This window comes from Apis cerana, linkage group LG4, assembly GCF_029169275.1.
Source record: "Apis cerana isolate GH-2021 linkage group LG4, AcerK_1.0, whole genome shotgun sequence".
Lineage (NCBI taxonomy): Eukaryota > Metazoa > Arthropoda > Insecta > Hymenoptera > Apidae > Apis > Apis cerana.
This window is the reverse complement of record NC_083855.1, coordinates 3,930,587-3,958,512: the sequence shown is the minus strand read 5'-3', so window position 1 is coordinate 3,958,512 and position 27,926 is coordinate 3,930,587. Positions and strand designations below refer to the sequence as shown.

Here is a 27,926-nt window from a genome sequence, read left to right as displayed (position 1 = left end):
TCGTTGTTATTTCAATCGTGTGTTCCGCCATGATTTTACTCGAGAAGGAATTCGAGAAGTATCTTGTCTTCTTTTATTTCACAATCTCGAAAAGTTGATAGAATTCTTTGAAATTGTGAAACAATGTAATGCAATATGTAATCGAAGCGACGTTGGATCACTCGATAGGTAAAAGAAAACTCGAAAAGGAAAACCAATCGATAATAATACGAATCGTCGAATAGTTTCCCCTTGATGAATATTTCATGATAATTCAAATAAGTCACAGAAATTAATTAAAATTTTAATGTTGTTCGTTTGTTGTATATTAATTGTAAATAAACGTTGAACAGCGGCAACGATCCTGCACCATTTACTATGCAAAAAACGAGGACTTCAAAGCCATTTCGTTGTATTTTAATTCTGAGTCAAAGTTGAGCCGCATTATTTTTTAATAATCACATTAATCCTGACAAGCTTCGAAGTCTACGTTCCACATAATTTCAATAAAAATTTCGAAGATAATACTGTGAGGATAATACAAAAAGTATTTAACGAAATATGAAAATTAAAATTGTCGAATGTGTTCTACCTTCTATGTATTTTTAAATAACTATCTAAAAGTCTCTCGTCGACGTTTCATCTTTCCCCTCAACGTCTCTTCACGATTCGTATACTCTTCACGAGATACTTTGAATGATATTCGAGGAAACCAATGATATTTTCTTCTCCGGCAAATGTTCCTCTTCTCTCCCCATCCTCTTCCCAAATGAACCTCTTCCAAAGACTTCTTGACATCAGGATATGTTTTTCTTCGAATCGTATCATGCCGTCTTCATCCACTCCACTCGCATGGCCCTGTATTGCTCGAACCCGTCGGTTCCATCGCGCCAAATTCCCTTTGGCAACGAAATCGGTGGCGGGTTTTCGCCAAATCGTCGCTGCACCATCGCCAGCGATTGGCCACCCAACGGATTAGTGATAGAACTCGGGTAGATTGCACAAACGTCGTTGCTGTTGCTGCTGCGATTGCTGATGCTGTTGATGAAAATGAGTATCCCCTGGATGGGCGGGCTGTTGGTGTCACTCGTGAGATTTGCCGCTAAGTGGATGATAGTTTCCACCTGCTGAGGCGACCAGGGCAAGAGGTAAAGGTGAACCGAGGGGTGTGGGGTGGGGGTGAGAGTGGCCCATGCCCGAGGAATGCGTCGTGAGCGCGAGAGGGCTGCCGGACATGGAACTCGCAAGTGATGCGAAAACGGATGGTGCTGGGGACGCCATTGTTGGGCTACCCATCGCCGCTGTTGGTGGATTGATCCTCTTCTCTTTTTGTCGTCTGTAACGGGATAAAATATGGATGGTTAGAGAAGTTAATTAAGAAGAAGAGGAGGAATTACTTCCAGAAGATTATTTCCAATAATTTCAAGGAAATTTTAATGAAATATAACGCTACCTTACAGACAATCTTACCTATTGCAAAACCACACTCGAACGACTTCCTTTTCCATGGCCAAACTGTCTGCTAATACAGTAATTTCTTCCGAGGTGGGTTTTGGATTTTGCACGAAAGCTTTCTCCAGTGCCACTCTCACGCTCGTTTCTATCGATGTCCTTTTTTTCCGCCGCCTACCGATGGCTTCCGGGGTTGTGAGCGGGTTCGAAAGTGAACCGGGATTGTTCAATGAATTGTCCGCATCCTCCAGCCATTTTTGTAGGAGGGGTTTCAATTTGCACATATTTTTGAAGGAAAGATTTAAGGCTTCGAACCTGATGAATATATAACAAATCCATTGATCCGTTGACAGTGATAAAATCGTGATAACAAAACCATTTATCCTTTTAATTGTCAGAATTATGAAAGATACACACCTCGAGATCGTCGTTTGAGAAAAATCGTTTCCGTAAAGTTTTCCCATGGCGAGACCAACGTCGCCTTGAGTGAAACCAAGCTTGATCCGCCTCTGTTTGAAGGTTTTGGCGAACTGTTCTAACTCCTCGAGGTCTGTGGTCTCTTCCGGCGACGGTTCCAGCCTTGGAGGTGGTTGTTTCACAGCTGGAGGTGTGCCAGGAGGCGGCGGTGATCTTTGTTGCGTTAAATTTCGACCAACTAGGCCTCCGCTTCCTTGTACAGCCTGCTGTTTCTGCAGAGCTTGCAGTTGTTGAGCTGCCTGCACCACTGCCTGCTGCACCTGACGACACACGATTAAATTTCTCTTTTTTTTTTTCTATTAAACATATAGATGCACATCGAACGTATGTTGGGACAAATTATACATTCAAGGATTTTGCTTTGTTCATTTGGTTTTTTTTTTTTAATGGTCTGTCGTACCTGCATGGACTGTGAGCGCGGATGACTGGATCTTGAGGAGTAGCCACCGCTCTGCAACAGCCCCTGCAAGACGTTGACGACCATTGATCGTAACATATAGCACACTATTACAATCGAACTTCGGTAACTTGAACGAGCGAAGAATTGAAATTTTCAAGTTGTGGATGTCTCATTGATGTTTTAAAAAGGAAAAATTTAAGAAGAAGAAAGAAATTCGGAGAGATTGTTAAAGAGAAGAAGATCGATGTTTTTCAACGATGTAATTATTTCGAATTGCAGAGACGTCAATGATGTTAGAGTTAAAAAATTAAATTTACATCATGATTTATAGAGGTTTTCGAGTTATAGAAGTTCGACTGTACTATATATCAATTATAACAATTATTGTCCTACTCTGTTTTAATTATATAAAAAAAAAAAATTCCTCCAACAATTTCCTCATTTCCTGAACAAACCGTGATTTATACCCGGAAATCAAATGATCTCAATTAAAAGTACAATTTTAAATTCCGAAGAAAAATTACAAAAAGATGTTAACAAATTTAAAAAGTTTACTTTATCAATGTGGATATCGCAGATTTCCATCAGAAAGTTAACAAGTCATTATATTTTAACCTATCATTCATTTGTTTATTTATTTTTTATTTAAATATCTCAGAGCAATTCTGTATTCACCAAAGCAACCAAAGTTTGAAAAAAAAATCTTTCCATATTCATTAAAATTCCATCAAAGATTTGACATCGATCGACAATTCATTCGATACCATTGTGAGTTTTGAAAAAAAAAAAATATTCTATCGCTCGTCGAGCATGGAGATCTATAAACCTTCGGATAAATGGTTAAGCTGTTACACGCACGGTGGTGGATCAAGCGGTTTTCTATTAGAAAGGCGACACGTGTTGCGCCCATGGACAGGTACGAGAGGAGTCGCCGAAGGGGCGGCCAGACCGATCGATTATCTTCACCCTTTTCTTAACCAGATGCTCGATTACGAGAATAAGGGGCTCGTGCGAAACGAGTCGCCCGAGGAGAAAAAGGGTTGGGAGGAGGGGGACTTGGTCGCGTGTCGAGCCTGTTTATGCTTATTGTCGAAGACCCCGCGAAGACACCCTGCGAAGGGTGCTTGGAATAGTCAGCCACGTGTCGTCGCACAGGTTCGGAACAAGATTCACCTGTACTACAATGAAATTCTTTCCAACGAATATATTCTTCTTCTTTTCTTTTTTTTTTTTAATTTACATCTTTCGGAATATAAAAATTAGAAAGCATGACTGATTCGTATTATTTCCTGCATCTCTAGAAAATATTGTTTCCCTCGATCGTATCGTTGAAACGAATCTGGTGAAAGCGATGCACAATAATAATTGCGGTGCATAAATAATTCGAAATAATGATTATGGACGACGGTGATGATAAGATCTTTCGGGAAAGCGAACGAAACGATTCGGGAAGTTCTCCTTTCGATCTTTCGATATAATATTCAGAGAATTATTTCGAATTACGAGATGTTACGTGTCCCAAGAAACCAAGAAAGGAATCGAATCATGTGTCTACCTGTCCTACGTTAATCCTCGAGAAAAAGGATGCAGGTTGCAGTAGCAACCCATTCGAGGAAGGGGTTGCACGATCGAGGACGTCGTGTGTCCGCATCTCTGATACCGCCACTGTTCTCGAATGAAAGGGAAAAGAAACAAGAGGGATCCCTCGATTCGACGTAAACGGAGAGAGAATGAAGAAGATGAAGGAGAGCCGAAAGACGAAGGGGTAGGATGAGGCGGGGAGGGGAAGGAGAGAAGAAACAGGCTGGCCACGTGTGAGGTAACAAAAGACACCCCGTGGCAAGGTGCCGAAGGGGCCGATGGATCTCCTTGTTGCACCTTTCAAAGGAGACACGGAAGACCCGATCCTTAATCCTCGCAGCTACGTATACCACGGCCATTAAATCTGCTCAAGTTCGTTCGAAGTCGTTTTGTTAGTTTTTCCACGAGGTTACGTAGAAGCGTGCACGCGCTTCATGGTGATGGAATCTATAGAAACTTTTTCGTAAACACGAAGACCCCGAAGGCCCCATTCAACGTATAGGAGCTGGGATGGGAAGGTGGGGGAGGGGAGGTGAGGATCGGTCGAGGATCCAGGAAGGAGGATCGTTTTTCATCGTGTATTCCTCGGATATATCGATTTTTCTTACTTCGATTCGGTGGATCTTCGCGGGACAAAACGAACGATATATTCGGGGAAAACGTTCCTCTTTGCGAGGATGCAGGTGATGAATGCATTTGCTTTTCATTTCTTTCCTTTTTCTTTTCTTTTTTTCCCTTTTTTGATCGAATTGCAAGATGAAACGGTCAAAGTTTCTTTTGAACGAAAGTAAAAATGGATAGAAGAGTGTCTTTAAAAAAAAAAGAAACGTAGAGAAAGATGATCTATTTTTAAGATCAAATTTATGATTTTTTATAAATTATATATTATAATCTTTTCCGTAATTTCTGCACAGAAGAATTGAAATCTTAAAATTTGTTAAACACAAGGAGTCGCGAGGAATTATCACAGTGAATATCATAGAACAGAAGAATCTATAGAAGAATCTATAGAAACCCCTATAGAAGAATCTATCTATCACCCATTAAATATATTTTCTCTCCAACTCTTTCGATTCTAATTACTCGACGATCACGTTTTTCCACGGGGGAGGAGCTTTTCAGAGGAGGGGCGCGTCGCGGGGAGAAAAGGCGAGGCCAAACGGGTACGAGTCCCTGTCCCTTTGTGACATCTCCAGCCGGCTATCTCCTCGTCAAATCGAGCGGACCGTCCCCGAAGAATAAGACGTCTACTTCTTCTCGGCCGGTCGATCAGATACCGCGCCGAATGGAACGTCGTCTCTGGCTCATCCACCTCTGGCCATCCCCGCCATGCCGATTCGAATCGAATTCGCGTCGAGTGGGTAATTCGGTCGAGTATCAAGGGAGAACAATGGCGCCGGAATTCGAGTGCACGAGGATGCATTTGTTCGCGCTCCCGGAGTGATTCCTTTGCCAGAAGATAGAAGGATCCGCGACTCTTTGGACTTGGAATCTTTTTGTGCGAACGCGGGAAAGGAGAATTGGTGGACGCGAGAGGAAAGACGCATCTTTGATGCGAGATATTATTCTGTGCTTCCTTTTGAAAGAGGAAAGAGATGGCCGACCGATTAAGGATTTTATTTAGAAATTGAAGCTTGTAAATTTTAGTAGAAGGAGGATGAGATATAAATTTTGATTTAATAGTATAATGGTATAATAGTGAAATTTTTAGTGACAACTTAGCACAACAATCGTGTCTCATCTATTTTTTTATGATTTAATTTTAATTAATATTCGAAATTCTGTATATTCGTTAGACTTAAAATTATTCATTAGATTTTCTACTTTTCATTACTTATTTTTATATTATTCTGATTGCTTTATTGAATCAAAGAAATAAAAAGAATCTCTCGTATTCTTACCTTCTATGATTAATATTTAATTTTATAGAAACCAAGTTTAATATTGATTCGATAAACAAAAATTGATCTTTCGTTCTCTCTTAAACTAAAAGTAAAAATTTTCACAAACCTGATTCTGTAAGAAGAATTGGGCTTGAGCCGGAAGTTGACCCGCAGCAGCCGAATTGGCTTGCTGAAACATGGCCAACTGCTGCAACTGTTGTTGCAGAGACTGCTGTTGCTGCTGAAACGTGGAGGCCAACGCCTGGATCTCCTGAGGTCCAAGGGCGCCCAGAGATCCGTGCATCAGCAATTGTTGGCTGACTAGTTGAGCAGCCAGTGCAGCTTGGGAGTTGCTACTATTCTGCTGGCCTGCCGTGTGTTGTTGCTGCTGATGACTTCCGGTTATCTGACTGCTCACCCCGGAACTAGGCGAAGAGGCGCTGCCGCTGGTACCACTGCTGCTGTTACGATGCGACACGTCTGTGACCTGAAGCGTATTTAATTATTGCGCATATTTAATGGATGTAACAATTAATTATCACAATATCGTGCATATGAAATTGTAAATCGTAATATGAGTGAAAACAAGAACAATATTATTCACGATGTTACGTATTTTGTTGCAGATATTATATCATTTTAAGTTGATTTCGCCTCTTCAAAATGGAAGTTGCTCGAAATATTAAATTATTCCTTTTAGGGGAAATTGTGATGATATTAAAAAAAGAAAAAGAAAAGGATAAATCTCCACGGAATTTTGTGAGAGCAGAAGTCGCGGAAGATTCACCCTCCCTAATGTTACAGAGTAAACGACATCGAACAAAGCCGTGTTTACACTCGACCAGGTCAGGATATTGGTCACTACGGTCCATCCTGCGCTTTTGTGTTTTATAAAACCTACATCCCTCCCATTCGCCCTTCCATCTAGCTAGTGGTAGTTCCTTTATTTATTTGCCAAATATTGAACGGGAGCACTTTTTCCGCTCTTCACGAATGACTATAAAATAACCTCAACCCCCCTTCCCCCTCCTCTCGTCGTCACTTTGAAACAAAGGGAAGTTTTTCATGGAGCGGAAGCATCGCCGGGAAAAATTCGAATCACCTCTGTTATACGTTATTATAAATTTCTCTTCAAATTAATAACAAGCGAAAAAAGAGAAAAATAGGATACACTAACCAGATTAAGAGCTTCCCTATCCGAGTCCATGGAATCATGGTCGAGGTTCGCCTCAGTGGCATCTTGGATATCACTCGTGATACTCCTGTCGTCGCCACTGAGTTCGGGTCCGTCCACCTCGCCATGAAGATCCGCATCTGAAAGAAGAAAATAAGATTCGATTATTATCAATTGTTACGCGTTAATCGTTTTTTCGACGAGAAAATTCGACGAGAGGAAGAATTTCGGAGAATTGCCTCGATCGAATTTTAAAATTTCCTCGATCGGATTCAATGCGATTCGAATCGTACAATCGTTGTTGTTCTGCGGCCTATACTTCCGGTGGTGGTAACGAGTGGGGGTGGAGGTCGGCGTGCTGGTCGCATGGAGTCGCATATCCGCAAAGATCATCCTCGGGTCTTCAAGGAAGACCATCTTAGCCTCGAATACTCTCGAGGTCACATCGGGTTTGTTTCCAAGATCCAGCACAACACGTGATATCGTGATCCTCCTTCGCCGATTAACTATCTTCCCTTTCCCCCGAGTCTCTGCTGCTTCCGCATCGCGACGGAAGATCACCGCACTTCTCAGCAAGTATCGAGAAAAATCGATAATCGTGAGAATCGAATTTTATTTAAACCAGGCTAATAAATGAACGTATAAAAAAAAATAAATAAAAAAAAAAAACTTATTTACATACAATCGAGATCGAGATTCTTTTATGATAAACCGAAACGAATGTTTTAATAAAACGAGATTAATTAATTAAAATGAATAAATAAGTGAAAAATAATTAAAACACCCTTCACTGTCGGTACCAATCCGGACTGGAAATATTCAAAATCCAGCTTCCAAGGGCAGGAGAGGCAAGGAATCCTCGTCCAAGGACCGATACAGAACGAATGTCAGAATGACGCAACGAAATCGTGCCCCTAAGGACGCACGAACCCCTCCCCACCATCATCACGAAGGCGCCAGGGGCCTCGATGATTGGTCGTACGCATTCTAAGTTCGCGTATGATTGGCCATCCCGAAAAAAAAACCCTTTGGCCCTTCCCCCCCCCCCCCCTCTCACTCTCTCGCCGCGCGATACAACCCTTCGCGCATCCATCATCGTATCTTATGACTGACCTCCCTCGCCACCCTTTCCTTCGTCTTTCGTACGCGCCCCGTAAAGGGGAAAAAAGGGGTACGTGTCGGATAATGGCACGGAACCGATCCGTTCGGTTCGAGAAAACGGGTTTACGCGCCGTCATTGGTTCCGCGCGCGAGCATAACGGTTTTTAATAATAATTATTTCGACACGGACGGGCTTGATTCTTGAGAAAGGGGGGAGGAGGGGTATGGCGAAAGGTTTCACGGATCGGATTTAAATTTGATTTAACGTTAGCAGCTTGTTTAAAAAAGGAAAAAGAGATGAAGAAAATGGTACAGAATCGTCAATTCTTTCTAAACATTTTCTTTCGTTTTTAAAGGGATATGGCTGAATGTAGAATTGAATTTAGGATCTTTCATCTAGTTCGCTGATTGACGATGAGACGGTAATAAAGATTGAGAAATTTCGATTCCTTAAATTTTTCCTAAATTCCTGTTTCACAAGGGTGCACAAGAAAAGGCGCGAGAACAAGAAAGGTCAGTGAACCAAGCGCGTGGAAAGAAAGGAAGTCGCTTAGCCATTTCGAACTTTCCCATCGATGGCGGGACAAGGATCGAGGAGAGGAGTCGAGGAATAGAGATAAACGGTCGCGAAACGCTCGTAAAAAAAGCCCGAGATCGCAGGTGGGGATGCTCGCTACTGTGGGACGAAACGAGTAGCAGAGAAGGAGAGAGAAGAAGGGAAGAAAAAAAGAATTTCAAAATCCTGTGAATCCCGTGAATTCGACGCAAAAGTTTCTCGTGGCTCGCCCCGATTTTCGCTCCTCCGCATCTGTGTGCCTCCCCTTCATACCTGACGTGGATTCCCCTGAAACGGTGGAAAAAAAAGAAGAAGAAGAAAAAACGGTGGAGAGAAAAAAGACGACGACAGGTCAGGTAGAACAGGCCTTAGACACCGAGAGAGCTCCCGTATTGGTGGATTCCCTATAAAATTTCAGTTACTCGTCCTCGTTTTCGTTGAACGGCTGATTACACCCTACCTTCCATCTTTCCTACCCTCGAGTAACGCTTATAAAACGCAAAAAGCAGATACACACACACACATGCGCGCGAACGCATTGGTTTCCCTTTTCATCCCTGAATTTGCATCGTCGATTCCCCTCTTTTCATCGGAAATTACGCTTTTTTTCTCTCCCGCCCGTGAGAAGCTACCGCTAAAAAAGAAGGAGGAAGAGGAATGGAGAGGGGAGAAAGGATTTTTTGGGGTGAATTCCGTCGGTTCCTATTTTTCCACCCTTTTGGAACGTCTCTGCGACTTTGAGAAAAAAAAAAAAATAGAAAATAACGTTTATCGACGAAAGTCTACCTACGAGGCACCAGGTGTGAACTTATCCACTACCTAGATAAGGCAACCGTTTCATATTTTTCTCACTCTTTCTTCCTCTCTCTCTTCTTTGGTATCGTCGCAAACTGCAACGCGATTGGTGCTCTCTCAAACAAGTTTGAAAAAAAGCGCATCGAACGAAGCTTCTGGAACAGATCGATGGAATCGGGAGGAGACAAGGAGAGAGAATGGATCCTGAAGGAAGAAACGTTGGATGCAACGTTTTTTTTTCAACGAAGATCCTGGAAAAGATTCGAAAATTCAAACTTCACATATTACAAGCTTCGCAAGATACGAGAAATCATCTCGAAATGAAAAAAAGGGAAGCTCGTACTTTCCACCTACCCCCGCTCGATAATAAGTTAACGACTTTCCAGCTGCATTCACACCAAAAATTCGTATTGTATCGATCGAGGTCCTATCTCGAATCTTCTTTGTCCCGCATCTGCATACACCAGAGAGGCAGTTCTAGGTGCCGTTTCCGAAATGGGGTCGTTGACAATGCTGGTGCCCATGCAATTTCCAACTATTGAGGCCCGTTTAACGTTCGCACGAGTGACACGGTGACCGTCTATCCATCACCCACCCACGTCTCCACGCGGATCCTATCCTGCACGCACACGCAACAGAATCCATTCTGCCGGCTGTGCAGCTGGATTGGAAATCCTGCGACCTTCGGCGCATCGTCCATTTTTTCCCTTTCTATTCCCTTTTTCCACGAGTGGAGGGAAAATCGGCCACCGACCTGACCTTCGTCTTGTAAAGTTAGATTTCAGATTTCGGGGAAGAATCGAGACGCATCATGTACGTCAGGTGATAAAATTGGCACAATGAGACACCTGAAATGGAGGAATTTCTGAAGGAAGATTTTTTGGAAAACATGTGTTTCTTCTACGGATAATCATTTTTAGATATTAGATTAGATTGAATTATTCGTAAATTATTATTGCCGTATGTAAAAAAATATTAAATACAAAATGATGTAAAAGAGAAGAGAATGTTCTTAATTTTTGTGATACAGATTTTCATATGAACAGTTCTTGTCGTTGGAAGATTTGAAACACCACGTGGAATATTTTTAACGATGAAAGAATTTAATTGTTATCGCATGGAAAATTTTGCACATCGTTTAATGTTTTCGCGTGTCTTCGTCAACGATTTCTTAAAGATATATTTAAGATATATTTAATATATCTTGGTCCAAAAATCGAAGGAAACGAGGAAACACAATTCCATCGTTACAGGTACACGAAAGTTCATTCATTGCAAAGCATGCAAGCCCATTCAGGCGACACGTTGAATATTTCTATCTAATTCAACGGAATGCATCGGATGAATAACGGCTTCTCCGCGACGCAACAATCGCCACGAACTTCCATTTTCTTCAGATGAATTCTGCTGCGTAACAAAGCTTTCGCCATCCACTCTCTCTCTCTTTTTCTCTTCCTCTCCTCTCTCTCTTCCTCTCTCGATCCTCGATCGCGTGGGATCAACCGATGTTTTTGTTCGTCCAGGCGAGAATAGCCAGCCAACGACGAAGGGCACGTTGCCCTTTTCTCGCGATCTACATAAAATATCGATTCTTTTCGACGTTCGGGAAAAATATCGACGAGTCACGAACACCCATGCACGAATCTCCCCCTTCTCCTCCCTCCTCTCCTTCCTCCTCCCCTCGAATGAATCTTCGTCTTGCGACTTCTCCCGGTGAAACCGGCTCCTCTTGATTTAACGAACGGCACCACAAAGGAGAGAAATCGTTATTTTCACGGCTCTACCCGATTTCGCGCTTGCATCCCTCGCTCCACGCACCCTCCGCTCCCCAACCGCCCCTGTCCCGCCTTCGAATCGGCCCTCTCTCAATCGCGGCCGTCCTTTTGCTCAATTTACCTCAAACTCGGCTTTCTACCCTATCCCTCTACATTGTTTTCGACGCTTCTTTCTTTTCCACGCTCTTTCCCACCGTCGATGTACTTTCGCTCGATTCGTAACGGTCCTCCGAACGAACGTGGAGGATAGCCTCTTTCGTGATCGTGAATTTTGTATTGCTCAGATACAATGCATAGGTGTAAAGTTAGATGATTTTCTTTTTCCTCTTGCAATCGTGATCGTTGCAATAATCGAATTTGATCGTAAATAAACGTTAAATTCGAATGTATTTCGATAAATTTATAATCAATTTCTCTTGAATTCGCATTACTTATTTTCCTTAACGAACGTAACATTATTATAATCAGAAAATAGTTTCTTCTTCTGATCAAACTTCTAGGTTTGTAAATTTTAAAAGGAAATTATATTAAGAGGATTAAGAAGAAATTTTCTATTGTTCAAAATTACTTATTGCGTTGTAAGAAAAGAAAAAAAAAAATCTCGAAGCGAAAAGAAACGAATCGAAAGAGCTCTCTCGATTTACCTGGCTGCATCGCAGCGGCTAAGATCGCATTAAGTCTCGTTCCATCTTCGTCCCGCGTAACACACGAGGCAGCCAGAATGTCTAAACGGCATCTGCGCCGTTTCTTCGTCGCCATTCTTACGTAAGGGAACGTATGACAATGAGAACCAACCACCCTTGTCTACGGGGGAGGAATGTCTGGCCCATTATTCCGCGCTACGTGCACCGCCTGTCAACCGACTTACGATTTTATTAGGGCCTTACATCATTCGATTATGCTTGCCTGCTCCGTTTTCATGCATGGCGGACTCGACGAGCATTGAATCGAGATTTTCCTCGTTTTCTCCCGAATTCATTTTCAAGAATAATCGATAAATGGATATCTAATTCCATAGTTGAGATTTCTATTAACCTTCTCTATTCCACGTTTGGCAGATATTCAATCAGACCATTGAAAATCGTTAAAATCTCCTTCCTTGTAAATTTCTTGAGACCTTCATATAATAATATGTATAATCGAAATACGAAAGATGTAAATTTAAAATTTTGTTGTATTCAAGAAGTGTTGTGAAAGATTAATCCCCTTAATGGACCAATTTCTTTTTCCTTCTAGGTAAAGTGACGAAGAATTTGCAGGAATCGAGCCAGTTAAGGCTCGAATACTGATTGTAGGCTGCGGATTCGCTTTGAAAAAAGGGGGGAAGGCACGAGGGGGCTAGATCCACGAGCCAATGGAATAACAGTTTCCATTGGCGTATGTTTTGAAGCAGCGGTGCCGGCGGTTCGGCAAGGGTGACGAGAGAGAAGGGGTGGACTGGTTTTCGAGCAACGTGTGGGGTGAGTCTAAAACCGTTAGGTTGGTCGCGTGCTACCAAAGGCACGTGGCCTTCCTCTCCCTCTCGCTTTCTCACTCTAACTCGTCTACGCACGCGCACGCACACGCGTGAATCCCGCTCCTTCCTTCCGTACGCATGGTTCTTTCGTGAAACGACTTTAATGGAATTTGCGAGATTGTGGAGAGAAATTATAGAAGACGGAAGAATTCGTCGAAGCTTTTTTCTCTCTTACGATAATTTATATATACGCAAGTATTTCCATGATTAATTTCTAAAATCTTCAATCTTTTTCGAGATAAACAAAGATGATTCCACGAAATATCTTTGAATATCTTCTTTCTCATGACGGTTACTTATTTAAATTTTTAGATTTAGATTCCAATTCTTTTGAGATGTTGGAAAAGAGAGAACTAAAAATGAAAATCTTTGGATTTTGGAGGATTTTCATGCAAACAAGATCTTTGATATTAGAAAATTTGAACGGCACAAGTTCCTCCATCCATCCGAAGAGAGAATGCTTGAAAATTCGAGGCGGGGAAATTAATTAGAAAGATGGGCAACCTCGATTACCGAAAAAACACATGTTCCAAACGATTATCTTCCCGAGGAATTTACATCCTGAGAGTTGTTCGCACACTGTTTTAATGACGCTTCCACTTTCCTAATTAGAGGCAGCGGTGCGTCGAATTTATTCCGCCCGAATCACAAAACAGAGCGCAAACTCTGGAGGGATATCGATCTTGGAAACTCGACGATCGGGTGAAATTAAGAGGCAGGTAAGGGACGAGAGTGAGATTCTCGGACACATGGCGCCATTAGGAGCGGTGAAAACGAGATATTATTCGAACGTGGGTCGGGACAGATGCAGGATCGGTAAATAGTCGACTGGATAGCAGACCAGTCGATGCTGATCGTCGTCATCGACAGCTACCGTTATAATGAAATCGAGACAGACCCTTGGCACGTGCTCTCGAAACGAGAAACACACATTCTTTCTCTTTCTCTTTCTTTTCTTTTAATTCCTCCGTCTACACTCTTCATGCTATGCATAACGGTGCATAGGCGAGATGCAATCTGCGATTGCAGATGGTTCTAGATGTTATAAAAAACGAACTAGAAAAAAATTTCGAAACGATACGTTCTTCTTCTTCTTCTTTTCTTTTTTCTCCCCTCCCCTCTCAATTTTTGCGAACGATTGTAATATCTTCTAGCATCTTTTATAAGAAATCTCGTGTCGTTTTTGATACAAGGTTGCACGTTCTATTCTGCATGTTATGTAAGTAAGATATTAATTATCGATATTATTTTATATCGATATTATATATATAGTTTATTATATATATATATATATTTCGTGAAAAAAATTTATCTATATTATCTACTTTTTATATTTGTTTGTTTTATTATGTATTCTACGTTATCTAATCTTTATTTTATCAGTTTTACCTCTATTTCGTTTTTTTTTACATGCATTACTTTATCTTTATCTTTAACTTTTTTCTTTTTATCTGTTTATCATAAACGCGCCATGCTTCTTATTAAACATTTCCTCGCGTATTCTAAATTTTCTGCTTCTGCAGAGGAATTATATATCTATAATTATATTCGCACTGGACATTTATAAATGAACGAGCGAGAGATGAGAAAATCGATTCCCGATCCCAAATATCCCACTTTATAATTTACAACGTGGAATTATAAATTGGAGAGGAGGGAAAAAGGGAGAAGTACAAACAGAAGAGGATTGCGGGGGGGAAGAAACGCAACGAGAGAAGGCAATTACGGGAGAGGAGGCAATTAAAAAGTGCGTCGTACTCGCGATAAGAAAAATGGCGGAGGCCACGTCCACCGTAAATTTCCGATAAGGAAATGAGACTATGCATATAAAAGCGAGGGTTTCCGCGAGGGAGTTGCCACAGTTGCCGCTCTAACTCCATTTGCTCCCGGCACCCCCGCTGCTGGCAGTGATGTATGGCACGGTGTGAGAGCTTTCGTGCTGACCACTTCGTGCTATCGACGATCTTTCGCGTTTCCTCATCTTCGCAACCTTCGATTTCTGGCTCTCTCTCTGAATACGAAGGTGGTGGAAAATGGAATTCCGCGCCATTCTCGAAACTGGCCAACTTCAGCATTCGTCCCGTTGCGGTAATTGCGGGGAATTTGCTTTAATTGGTACATTAGCGTGATGGATATCACGGTTGAACGAATGTACACATGAGAATTGTAACAACGTTGGACATAAAGGTTTACGAAGAAACTCGCGTTTCTCTCTCTTTCTCGAGTATTGGGAGAAGGAAGAAAGAGAGCTCGAGTTCGGTTCTAATTATTCCCCGTTATACAATAATTATATTTCCATTTCTACCTATCACGCGATTCTTTATTGGATATTTTTCTTTTGCGCCGAGTTGCCATGAAGATTTTGTTTAAAGAAAGCGCGTGGAATTTGTTTTGTTTTCGCATATTGAAAAGATTTTACGACCACTTTTATTCGCGGTGACGATTTTCACACAGTTAAAAAGATATATACCGGAGATCATCGAAATAATAAACTATAAATACGCACGTATGCAATTTAATGTTTCAATAATCTCTAAAACGCTTCTTTTAATTCCTTATTCTTTCGAAGCGTTACGAGACATTCCGTTTTATTCGCGAAGATAGCTAATATTAAGTGTCCGCTGAAACTATTGTCGCGCACGCGAGCAACAAATCATGTAATGATCGTAAAAACTTCGACCAGCAATAATGAAACGCTATCAATTACTCGCCTCGCCCAATGGAAAAGATATCAAAAAGCACAGGACGATAGCTTGCAAAATTTTCTCTCCCATATTTTTTATAGGGGCACGATGCTAAGAGAGAAAGAGAGAGAGAGAGAGAGAGAAAATCCCCGATCCCATATATTTGTCCCAAAGATTGTACCCAAAGAAGATTTTCCCGACTAAGGAACTTCCATGCTCACGCTAACCTGTCACGAGTTAAGGAAAACCGCACCGGGGTTGGAAGAGAACGGACGGTCAGAAGGGAAACGGAAACCGTGGGGAGGGGGGGGAAAGGAGAAGGGAAGTGGCGAAGATTATTTGAATATCCCATATTTAAGATTCGTCCGGCGTAGTGCGGGGCAGTGATTGCCGGGTTGGCAGGCAGGTCACGTGGCCGGCACGTCATACACGTCAAACCAACCCCCGATGGAAGCCACCCCTATTGCGCCTAAGGCCGGCGCTGCGAACACTTTACATTCTATTTTCACGCTGTACTGACCCCGATGTATGCGACTTTTCTTAACATATTCGCCAGATATTGGCTGCTGGCACGTGCTCTCGCTTACCCGATCGATATTCATCCTCCCAAGCTGACAATGATTTCTGAAAAGACGCTTAAAGCGGCACGATCCTATCGTTGCAAATTCTCTTCTAGCAATAAATCGATGAATGAACGATATTACTTTCCAGGGAAATATTTAAACGTTTGAGAAAATTTAGTCGTTGATGATTTTGAGATATGTTTCGAGCTCTTAAAGAGAAATATTGGATAAGGATGAATGTTTCCACAACGAAAGAATCTATTATCGCGTTCGTTTATTTGTTCTATCATTGCCAAATAACGTTTTTTGTTGATAAAGTAACCGTGTTACGACCTAGTTTAAAAATTCATAGAAAAGTATATAAGTCTTTTATAAACTTGTCCACTCTAAAATTCTTGAACGTTACTCTTGATTTCTTTTTTAACAAACAAATGATTCCGATGCATGAAATATTAATTCTTCCTTCACGAGAATTAAGAAGTTTAATTAACAATGAGTTAAAATCACAGCTACAGGAGTTTCATTAATCAACAAGGGTGAAGGTAAAGTGTGCCGGTCATGCAAACGGTTCCCCCGGAATAAAGTGACGAGCACCTGACGTTCTATAAATGGGGTTTGGCCGCTATTTTATGCGTGTCACCGCCCCCACAGTGTTTTCACGGGACAACGAGCACCCCCGGTTTTTCAGCTGTTCGCGAGAACAGACTCCTCCTAAGGGGGAGGACACCTAACCGAGTTAAATAACGGTACATTAGCGTCCTTGGACGATACAAGAGCAGTCCGAGTGTGAAATACCCTCAGGCTTATCGGGCTGCAGCAGAGCTTTTTTTATTAGCTTCCGGCCGATCGTGCTTCGACTCCATCCACCCCAAAGAGTTTCCTCCGCGGAAAGGAAATTCTCTAGGATATAGAAGGGCCATACTTTCGTCACGAGACGCGTTTAATCGAGCTTGGTATTCGTTCTATATAACAAGAAAACCACGATGGATAGTCTGTTTGTTTTATTTTATCTTGTTATCTAATTTTATCACAACTATATAATAAAGTTATTATCGACTTTGAATTGCATTAAAGAAATTCCAAATTTAATTAAACGTTTATAAATCCCCAATAAAATGAAATATTACAAGATTTATTATCGAGAATAAAAATCCCAAAATGGAAATTTTATAGAAAAATAATCCAGATTGCCTGCGAAGGATTAAGATGAAAATCTCGCACGACAGATGAAATTAACGAGAAACATCAACACGTGCCGGAATGGTGGAGCCCCCGATAATACATTTAATCACTCCCATTGGAGGCTATAACGGCGCTCGCGCACTTCGTGCTCGGCTGTGATGGCGTCGTTTACCTGCTCGCATCGTCCCTTCTCCTTTTTTCCACAATTATCCACCGTCTAGACATGGCCACCGTTTCCCTCGCAAAATGACAATTACACAGTCGCGGAATCTCCTTTCGTTTTTCGAGGCAAGAGACGATCCAGTCTTTCTTATCCGTCGAAGCAGGAATGATCGTCTATTTCGTAAATACAGAGACAACGTTGTTTGAGATAGAAAGATTCCATTTCCATTAAGAAATTTTGAGAAGTTTGAGAGAAATTATCACGGTGTTAACAACGTTTTCGAATTATTATTCTCCAAGCGAGAAGAATTTCTTTTCCATCCACTTTCCATCCACTGGCAACATCTAAGGCCTTTTTTTTCCATCGACGTGCGCGCAAGAGATCCCCTCTCCCTGTCCATTGTTCCACTGACTCTCTCTTACCCTTCCACCATCCCTTCCACAGCCCTGGCTTAATGGCTGATGGCGGCTATCGGGTTTCCCCAGAAGCGTAAAAGATCCTCGGGGAAGGGCGCGAGAAAAACCGATATTCTGCCCATTTTCTCTTTCTTGTCAGTGTTCTTCTCTCTTCTAATATATATTTATTCCACAAACGATAAATGTAATAATTAATAATTTTCCCGAAAAAGCATACAACATTCTGCGAGATATTCTTATTCGAGAAATAAAAATTATCAAAATGAAAGATATTCGAGAAACGAGATATTGTTGAAAGTAAAGAGCGGGGATCGAGGATAAAAAAAAAACTGGCGGAAGGATCCGACTACTCATCAGCCTGTTGCAGAGCCACCCCCTCGAAGCTATTGTAGTCTGGTGTATAAAAAAATGAGGAGGGTTGCACCCTTAGAATACAGCGTCTCGTGTAGTCGATGGTAGATAGTCGATCGCTAATTGATTATAATAAGCGATCCAGGAAGTAGAACCGGAAACCCGGTGGTGGCAGGGGTTGTTGAATGGCTCCATGATTCGATATAAACGATACTTTTTTCCTAACGAGGAAACCGCAGAGGAAGAAGAAGAAGAAGAAGAAAAAAATGTCGATTTCAACTTTTTCCATTGTTCCACCATCGAATTAATCTTACTTAAGGAAACGATCGAGTAATTAAAGTAATTAGACTTTAATATCTCCCTTTAATTAATAGTCCATCCTGTCCATACAGGGAGGACAAAAAAAACACGATTTTTAAACGATTTTGACAAACAGTTTGTCGTCGGTCAGAAGGCGAAAGGAAAAAAAAAAGAGGGGGAGAGAATTAAAGAGGGGAAGAGAAATTGAAGAGAGGGTGGAGAAACAGGAGGCAGCACCGTGAGCGGGGGCGTTTGACAATTTATCGTCTTCATTTGGCCACGTCCATATTTATTGCGTCGTCAGGAACAATATGGCGCCTATTAAGCGAAATACGGGCCCCACCGTTTGTCCGCGGAATCGAATTAATACTACGCCGTGTCCTGTAATAAGCTTAATAAATATTGATCGTTTAATTAATGTAGAATCGACGCGTGGGACACGACGGCGTTGTATCCATCGGCAGCCCATTCGATCGCCCACACGAATTTATTTAAACGTTCGCCGCCAACATTTCCCCTTCTCTTCCCCCTACAATCGAAGTTTCCACTCGTGTGCGTTTTCTCTTGTTCAACGCTTCTAATTATTTTGGACGATTCTCTCTTTTCGCAATTTTTTTCCTCTTTAATCCCTTTTCAAGATAAGAAACGATTCAGAGTCCCATTGAACATCAAATAGATATTTGACAAATTGTTAGACATCTAATTCGCGGTCTCTCGGCAACTCTATCGTGTCGAGGGATCGAGTAGAGAGAGAGAAAGAGAGAGAGAGAGAGAGATGGAGATAGAGCGAACCCGTTCTACGTCTACTAATTATACGTTCTCGAAGCAATTGGGGATCATCGCGCGAGAGGAACTGTCGACAGAGCGAAAAACGGCGTTCGCCTTCTGTGGGAACGTACGTCCCATTAATGGAATCACCAATTGCACACTTATTGGTTTAATTGCTAATTGCTAACGTCCATCTCGCTCGCTCCAACGCGAGCAACAATGGCGTCGACACCCACCGGACCTCGACGAAGAATGCCATTTTCATAAACAAACCGACCATCTTGCCCGTGTTAAATTCCCCCTTCTCAATCGTTCTTCCTTCCTTTCCTTTCTTTCTCTCTCTTTTTTTAAATTCGAACTCGAATCAATCCCACGATCGATCGAAACCACTTCACCACTCCCGATCCCGATCCTCCCCTCCCTTGACCCTCTCCCCGAGAGAGAGAGAGAGTGGGAGGGGGGAGGTTGGAAGAAAAAGGCGAAACGGAAGTCGTCCTCGAGGCGAGCCTCGTGAGAAATATGCCGAAGAAAGAAAACGCTTCGTCTTCGAGCTAGAGGCCGGCTCTTCGTTCGACTTAGGCCCGTTCCTCCGCGTGTTCCTCGTTTTCTCGGACCCTCCATCATTCCGAGAAATCCTCTCTATACTCGTTTTCATTTCCCCTTACGCGATTTGCCGGCTAGCGCGGCGTTGTCTTCTGCACGCGCGACCAACCTCGCGTGCAACCCGCGCGAGGAAACGCGTGCTTTCGTGTCGTTCTCTTTTCCATCCGGCACGCCGAGCTGTATAGGCTCGCTTAGATTCCAATATGCTCGCGGTGATCAATTCGATATAGGAAAATTACGGATAATTGCATCTCCGCGGCGAAACGAAGGACGATATTCCTGGAAGGGGGAGGGGGAGGGAGAGCGAGGAGGGGGGGTTGAGGGAAGAATTATGACGACGTGCAGGCAAGAGTCGATTAATATGTTGTCGATGATAAAACTTACAGAGGTAAACTGTTTTATAGCCCGATCGGAATTAGTCACGAATTAATTTAATCTTGGAGATGAGTTTCTTTTCTCTTTCGCGAGTTTCTAATACAGTGTACGGTGTATAAATATATATATATATATACGTGTGTGTGTGTGTGTGTGTATGCAATAATATGCGAGGCCCACTCCACGAGTTAATCGTATATATTAAGGATGGAACGAAATGTAGGGATGAACGTTTCTCTTTTTTCTCTCATTCTCTCCACTCATCACTTCTAGCAGACTTGTGTATTTAATCTTTCGAAATCTGATCGATAAATTTCCTTAAACCGTTTTGAAATCTTTATTTTCCTTCGCCGATACTTATTTTATCGCGTGTACAAATAAAAGTAAGGATCGAATCGATATAATCTTCGCTGTTAAAAATTATTCTGATTATTTGTGTTGGCGATTAGTTCGATTCATTCGCAATCTTCAACTTTCTCGTGCTATCACGTTACAACACGTTACGTTACTTTATGTTACACGCTATATAACCAATGAAAGAAGGAATCAAGGCTGTTCATCCACTCATGAATAGAGTGGAGCGAGCAGAAGGGGCCAAGATCGCGTCAACAGTGGTGGGTCGAATCACCATATTCCGTTTACGGGACGTTCCACGGGTGGATATAGGACGATAAAAATCTGGAAATCTCCTCGGAAAATCCGCGCCACGGAATTCGATTTCGTCGACATTCGAAACGAATGTCCATCTCTCGTCACCCCCTCGATCCGAATAACAAAGAACCTTCTCTTCCGATGGAAATGCTCGTTAACGTGGCATACCCTTCCCCTCTCGTCTATTTCTTTTTTTTTTCGCCGTCGAATGAGCCGGTCGACGTTCTCAGAAAAACGGAAAAACGCGAGGAACGAGTCTGTCGAGGACGATAATTGAGAAAAGTCGAGACTGTTTGACGTTCGGGCTTCGAGAGGATATGTGGAGTCGTGATATCCGCCATCTTTTTACCTCGCTCTTTAATAAAGTTAACAGTCTCGCCCTATTATCTTTGAAATGTTTATCAAATCCAGGAAATATATATCTTACTTTGCTTGAAGCTTGCAACAGATATAATATTTTACGAATATCGTTAACCGTTTCTGAAAATCTTTAAACGTTCTTGCGCTTTAAGTAACAACAAGCTACGAAAAAATTAATCTTGTACATAAATACGAGAAAAATGCTAAAAATCATCGATTGAACTGTTATCCAAGCGAGACTTACCGATCTTACGCTTCCAAACATTCTAAAAGATAGAATCTCCGGCCCTAACGAGGGTTAATCGCCAGTTGAAAATCGTCCCCTCGTCGATAATCGGGGAAAGATGGAATGGATGGAAACAGGGTTTTCTCTTCGCGAAAATGCGGCGAACTCGCGTCACGATTGATCGAATGATCGAGGCGAGAGCTCGCCCGAGCTTAACGGGAATCGAGCGATACGCGGTAAAGCTTTTTGCGAGGCGGCTTTTCCAGGGATGCCGGGAGCAACGCAAGAACCGGACGTTCCGGATTGGCGGGCGTGAATGGAAGGCTCTCTTGCTCCTCTTGGAGGGTCGGAGGTGCCGTTTCGGCATTGAATAGCGGTTTTTCCCAGCTAGTGGACGCTGGCCCGATTTGAATAACAAAATCACCAGGAAGACGTATTATTCGCCCTCGTGGCGGGGCACACAGTGTCGCGAGTTTATCGCCGTTGCCTCGTTTGCATCCCATGCGAAACCGTTCCGCCGATCGAGCACGCTCTATTTCCATCCTCCTCGTCCTTCCCCCTTTCCCACTGAATCCATTCGTTTCACGGGAATCGAGGGGGAAAAACGCGATGATCCAATTCCAGGGAAACAGAGTGCATCGCGTTAATTTGCATATTTGTCCTCTCCGGAGGAGAGCGGTTCGTCGACCACCGATCGAGTGGTCGGCTATGAATGGACAGACTTCGCGGAAAAGCAAAGTAGAGGAAGGTTGAACGACATCGGTCTGGAATATTTATTATCTGGAGCCGATGACGAGCGAACGAACGAACGAAGTTACCCATAATTCGAGAAGGAGACCTGGAAGCGAACAATAACGTCACGTGGATAAAGATCGACAGGTGAGAGGGAAAGAGAGAGACAGAAAATCGACCCATAAATTACACCTTGACCCAGCGAGAAATAGAAAGAACTTTCTGATAAGGATCTCTCGTAACCATTAGTTTATTCCGGATCTAAATCCGAAGGAAAGCTGCGGCAGAGTCTCGCGACTTTCGAAGGATAATCGCGGTGTGATTAAACTCGGGAAAGAGACAAAGAGTGGTAAAAAAAAAAAAAAGAAGAAGAAGAAAAAAGAGAAAAAGACAAAGAACGAAGAAAATATCGTCGAAGAGTTTACATTAGAAAGTATGATGAGGGACTTGGCCGTTCTCCGCACGAGAGATCTCCATGAAGCCCGCGTTAAAAGAATCTCTGGTCTGACCATATCGGTCGAACAGGTGTGCCTGTACGACGTAGGAATAAACGATTAGCGATTCGATTAGCATCCGTGGATCATATCGATCGCAGCTACGCGGCATTCCGAATGATACCTCCTCTTCTTTCGCAGCGGCAAATTTCGCAACAACGTCGAGAGGAGATCGCGTATTTTTCACTCGATCGAGCCTCTCACAGCTTGATCCTCCCGTCTATCCACTTGAATTATCGCCCCTCGTTCCTCGTTACCGTTAATTAACTACAGCGTCGCGCCTCGCAAACGACGCAAAAAAACGAGTTTCGCGGATTGAAAATTGAAAACCGCGTCACGCTTCGTCCCAACCGTGTTGTTATAAAAATCCTCCTTCCCATAGATAGAGAGATGTAGAGAGATGCGCGCGTCCACCACCCTTTGGGGAGGTGGATCTTTGTCGCTTGGACTCGAAGGGGACAAAGGGAAGAAGAAAGATACGAAGACAGTACACTCTTCGGAGGCCTGGAGGTCGAGGAACGAGGCGAAGAGGGAAGAACGAAAGAGGGAAGGGGGAGGGGGTGGGATGGATGGACAGGTTTGAGGAGAAGGAAAGGAAGAAAAATGGAGCGGGTGGTGGTGGTGGCGCTAGGCGATCGGAAGTGTGTCAAATTACAGAGGTCCGTGATATTAATGACTCCTAATGACACGGCCCCCTCTGTCCATGGGTCCTTTCCCCCACCTGGGACAGTCTGGATCCCCTCCACGACCTCCGAGCCTGATTTCCTTCCTACCGGTTTCCTTTCCTCCCCTTCCTTCCGAGCCAAGGCTTTTTAAGTGGGCTCCTCGCAGCAGCAGCCCCCTCGAAACCGATTCACGGAATCGGCATTAAGGGTACAATTGCTAATTGACGGAGGCTAATAGCAATAAGACAAACAATCGGGGGCCTTAAGTGCTATAAAAGTAAAACACAGGTTGCAAATGATGTCCTTTCGCGATCCTCGGAACGATGGATTCGTTCGAGGCTTGTCTTGAGGCCGAGACAAATACGAGGGGGAACGATCTACTCCTCTCCTCCTCCTTCCTCCCCGATAGTCTCCGGGATGGTGGTGGAATCGCTCGAAGAAGATCTTTGGAATCTTCTTTCGGTCTGTTTGCCCGTTGGTAACGACCGGTTCAGCGTTTCCGAGAGTCCGGCCCGATTTTTTGCCACTCTTCCAAAGCTTTGTTAGAATCCAGCTTGGGTTCACGATGCTTATTTTTCGAAGGGGAACGCTTTCGAAAGATTGTTCCGAGCTCTCTGAATCGAGATCTAGATCTTCCCTCTTTTTTTGTTCGTCCTTTGCTCCCTTAAATGGAAGACGTGTTAATGAAACTGTTCAACAGAATCATATTTCATATATTTTAAACGTGTCCTTTCCTTTTCTTTGAGAAGAAATTGTACCAACGTATAATATCGTTTATACGACGAACTATCGTTACAGAAAAGAAAAAGAAATAAAGGTATTGGAAATAATTATTTAATATATATAAATAATAATTACATCTCTAAATTCTTTTGACGTCTCGAAGACAGACCTACGTGTAATCGTCGAGGGTAGCTGTGATCCAGGCTCGTTAAAGATCCAGTTTCGAAAGCGCGTTACACTCCGACATTTGTTACATTTGACGACACGTGACAATCTTTGAGGGAGACTGCGTTCTTTTTTTCAGACGGTCAGCAAAATCGCGCACACGAAGAAATAGGGTGGACGCTTCTCACGCGAGCCTAAATTATCCTTATGGACGGAATCGACTCCCTTCTCGCTGTCACGTGAGAGAAGAAATTCTGTCGATCCTAGTTGGACGAGGCGATAAAATCCTTCGAAAAATTCCTCGAATTTGTTTGTCGGTTGTCGAAATTTTTGAGGAAAAAATCGTTCGGGCCCTCGGGGGGTTTCGACCATGTTCTCGGTTCAGGGAGGTTTCCACCCCCTTTTTTTTACGATCAGACAGTTTTTCGGCCAAGGACGAAGGTGTATAATATAATCCCTCCCGTCCATTTTAAGAGGGAGAGAATTCCTCGTGGCAAATGACAAACCGCTGTGCTGCCTCTGCTGGTGGGCGGTATAATTGCTTTTATGACATATTTTACGTGGAAAAGGATCAGCTTTAGAATGCAGCGGCGGTAACGTTCCATTTCAGTAAACGAACGCTGCGCAGGAATGTTCAACCGTTTGATTGCGCGACTCTTTTGCGATTAACTAAAAGTTCTCTAAGAATTTTTCCAAATCTAATATAGAATCACTTCTTCCTCCCTCCTCTTGTTATTCCATCGATCGGTAAGCCAAGTAATAAATCAATTTCAGAAAAACGTACAAATTATCAGATTTGAATAATCGATCGGACGGAATGAAGGGCGATGCCTGATACTTCGATTCATAACCGAAACGACAATGGGAGAGAAACGGAAGAGGAGGAGTCCTCTTCGGGCCGAGACTGGTTTCGGGATCCCCGCGATTCCATTCGCGCTCGATTAATAAAAATCCCCGTGTCCCGTGGCGGCGATTTCTTTGCCGTCTCTGAAAATTTCTCAATCAGCCGGCACCAGGTTTCCTTACCGGCGGCGGATTTTCTGAGGCGCACAATGTAAAAGCCTCATCGTTGCAATTAAACGATGTTTGCCCGGCCCCGATCGGCCGCGCAAAAAGCCGGCCTAAGAAATAACGACGCGGATTTATAATGCCCCGATACTTGAGTCCTTTCGCTCGGGGCCCCCTCCGCCTCGTCGTGTCGTATTATTCGTTTGTGAAATTTATGTTCCTGCCATCGGCGAAGGTTAAACCCTTCGTCGTACGTTAATCGTGTCGCGATTGGACGAGTTGGGGGAGGGGGAGGGGCGGCGGGAGCAGGAAGAGGGAGGGGAGGGTCGGCGAGGGAGAGGGGGCGAGGAAGAAGAGGGTAAAGAGGCGGACGACAGACGGACGGACGGATGAAACTCTGTGCAAACTCACCTTGTATGGATTCCGGCGAGGCTGGCTCCTTATCGATTCGGCCGAGCGCGTCGCTTGCTGCAACAAAAAGTGCAACGGGGGCCTCGTTAGTGACGTCGCGTTATAAAGCCGACGGGGAAACCTCGCCTTTCTCACGTAAAAATGGATAGGAGACGCGATTCCAAAAAAGAATTTCCACGTCGGCAGCGATGGATAGCGATCCCCCTCCGGGAGATGGGCCTTTCCCTCCCCCTCCCCCTGACTGACTGATCATAAAGATGGAAGAGCGGCAATTAATGAAGCGATTCCTCTCGATCATTTGTGAGTCAAAAGTCGATCTGTTGGGGAAGGGGCGTGGGAAAGGGAGGAGGGGTGGGGAAGCTTCTAAAGAACTTGTAAGTAACTTGTTAAGAGGATCCATCCTAATTTCTGTTCGAGGGTTTTTCGGGAATTTCTCCCCTCCGCTTCTCTTCACTCAGTTTGATAGTTTTTAACGGAGCCGTGAAGCTAGCCGAAACCCTTTCTCGCTTCCATTCCTTGAACTTGAGACTCGAAACGACACCAGTTCGCTAATCAACCGCACGATCTCCAAATTCCTCGAATCCTACCAAACGGACCCGAAGTTTCGCCTCACCAAGCCCCTATAATTTCGACGACCAAGATCCGCTCGGCGCCCACATCGGACCTGATTAAACCCAGGGAAGCGGGGAGACGCGTAAATACGACGTTGGGGGAGGGAAGGGGAGGTGAAGTCGTTATCAATAGGACGAATTACGAATTCGAAAAAGGACCATCGCGACGCACGTCTATTTCTGGAAACGACTATTCTTCCTGGGGGAAGAATCATCGATCGATATTCAAACGAACGTATACCAAGGTTGGAAGGAAGATGGTGGTAATTCGCAACGATGACCGCTATAGATCACGAGAGGGGAAGGGGGGCACAGAGATGCCTGGCCGGCCACCTACTACCCCCTAGGGAGTCGCAACTCAACCCCTGAAAACGACTGTATTCAGATAATCCCACCTTTCCTCTTTTCTCCCGTCTCCGCTTTTGGCCAGGACACACGCGACATTTCAATACCCAGATAACCCAGCGCAAATACGGTCGGATCTACGCGTCCCACGGCTTGGAAAATAACGATGACATATCGGGGGGATGCTGCACAGCTGATTTTTCTATTTTTCTTCTTCAGACTAAGAGCATGAATGTTATTCCGACGGGAATAATATTCGAGATTTCGTAAATCGAATTTAAATATAAACGAGATTTTGATAAAGATGAATAAAACGTCATCTTTTATATCATATTTTAAATACCCGCATACATTGTAGCATTTGAATAATACGAACGAGAGATTTGATTAGAAGAATAGATAAAATGAGATAAAAGATATTTTATATCTGCGGTAATTATTTATGTACATTTCATATATCATTCTGTGAGAACACTTGAACGGAGCATAAATCTTGCGCTTTGAGCTTCGTTTCAACGGAATTTCAATGGAATAATTAAATTTTCATTTCAAGTAAAACGTTTTAAATGATTAGATAGCGAGTCGCGAACCTGTGTTTTCAGTGTAATTGTTGGAATAAGTTGCAACAGATCTGACGGTATAATCGCGGCTGAAAAAGGAAACGGGAATGCGAGCGCCTCGGTCTAACGATCATCGACGCGCCTCTGAAAAACGAACAATGCCGAGATCCTTGATGCGCTCGTTTTCATTATTAAACGAAGGACTCTGGATGGAAACTGGCACACGATTACATTAAATATGAATCGTGGCCTCGTTCGTTCCCGCGTCCATCGACTTTTTTTTCCAACAGTTAGTCACAAAGACGAATATCCTCAGGCAAATGTCCCTTCGACGATTGCGAAAGTAAAAAGTCGAGTCGATCTATTAAACAATCGATGTCGTCGAAATCGTAATTAAATCGATCTTTATTGCGTCTAATGAAATATGCAACGCGTGAAACATTTAAAAGAGGAGGAAACACGATAAACTCGAGTCATCCCTCTACTCGTGAAAAGTCCCCAGAGGGTTGTGAAGCTGCTACCTTTGCACATGCACCTATACAGTATTCAAAGTTCGAATTGGGCTCTAAACACGTTCCCATCCCCCTCCCCATCCTTCTTCTGTTTAGAAAAAACCGACGACTACGTATTTACGTATTAAAATATACATAATCAGACCTGCCCCACTTTCGAAAGGTTACAATGATTATCATAGGAAATAAAATGACGAATAAATCATATAAGGATCCAAATTTAAAATGATAATCACACGATTAAGTAATTTCCTTGTTCTCTCGCCGAAAATCGCAATCCTCTCGGTCGTCAATCATTCGAGGAAAAAATTCGTCGAGAGATTTTCGTATTCGTTCCACAGACGAGCGACGTCACTTATTAATTCGACG

At 43.2% G+C, this 27,926-nt stretch overlaps 1 protein-coding gene across 6 annotated transcripts in view; it reads right to left on the bottom strand.

Annotated features, from left to right (window-relative positions):
* Nucleotides 1-267: 267 nt before the first annotated feature.
* Nucleotides 268-27,926, bottom strand: part of LOC108003627 (protein nubbin-like) — a 109,792-nt gene continuing 82,133 nt past the window's right edge. For 2 of the 6 annotated variants that reach the window (XM_017066026.3, XM_028669625.2), the window contains 7 exons: nucleotides 25,530-25,586; nucleotides 6,950-7,086; nucleotides 5,900-6,259; nucleotides 2,309-2,371; nucleotides 1,849-2,168; nucleotides 1,450-1,746; nucleotides 268-1,315 (listed from right to left, as the gene is read on the bottom strand). In XM_017066026.3, the coding sequence (XP_016921515.1) occupies nucleotides 1,063-1,315; nucleotides 1,450-1,746; nucleotides 1,849-2,168; nucleotides 2,309-2,371; nucleotides 5,900-6,259; nucleotides 6,950-7,086; nucleotides 25,530-25,586 (1,487 nt within the window). In that variant the 3' untranslated portion in view covers nucleotides 268-1,062. The remainder of the gene's footprint in view (nucleotides 1,316-1,449; nucleotides 1,747-1,848; nucleotides 2,169-2,308; nucleotides 2,372-5,899; nucleotides 6,260-6,949; nucleotides 7,087-25,529; nucleotides 25,587-27,926) is intronic. The other 4 variants (XM_017066024.3, XM_062073617.1, XM_028669626.2 and 1 more) reach the window with 3 other exon arrangements.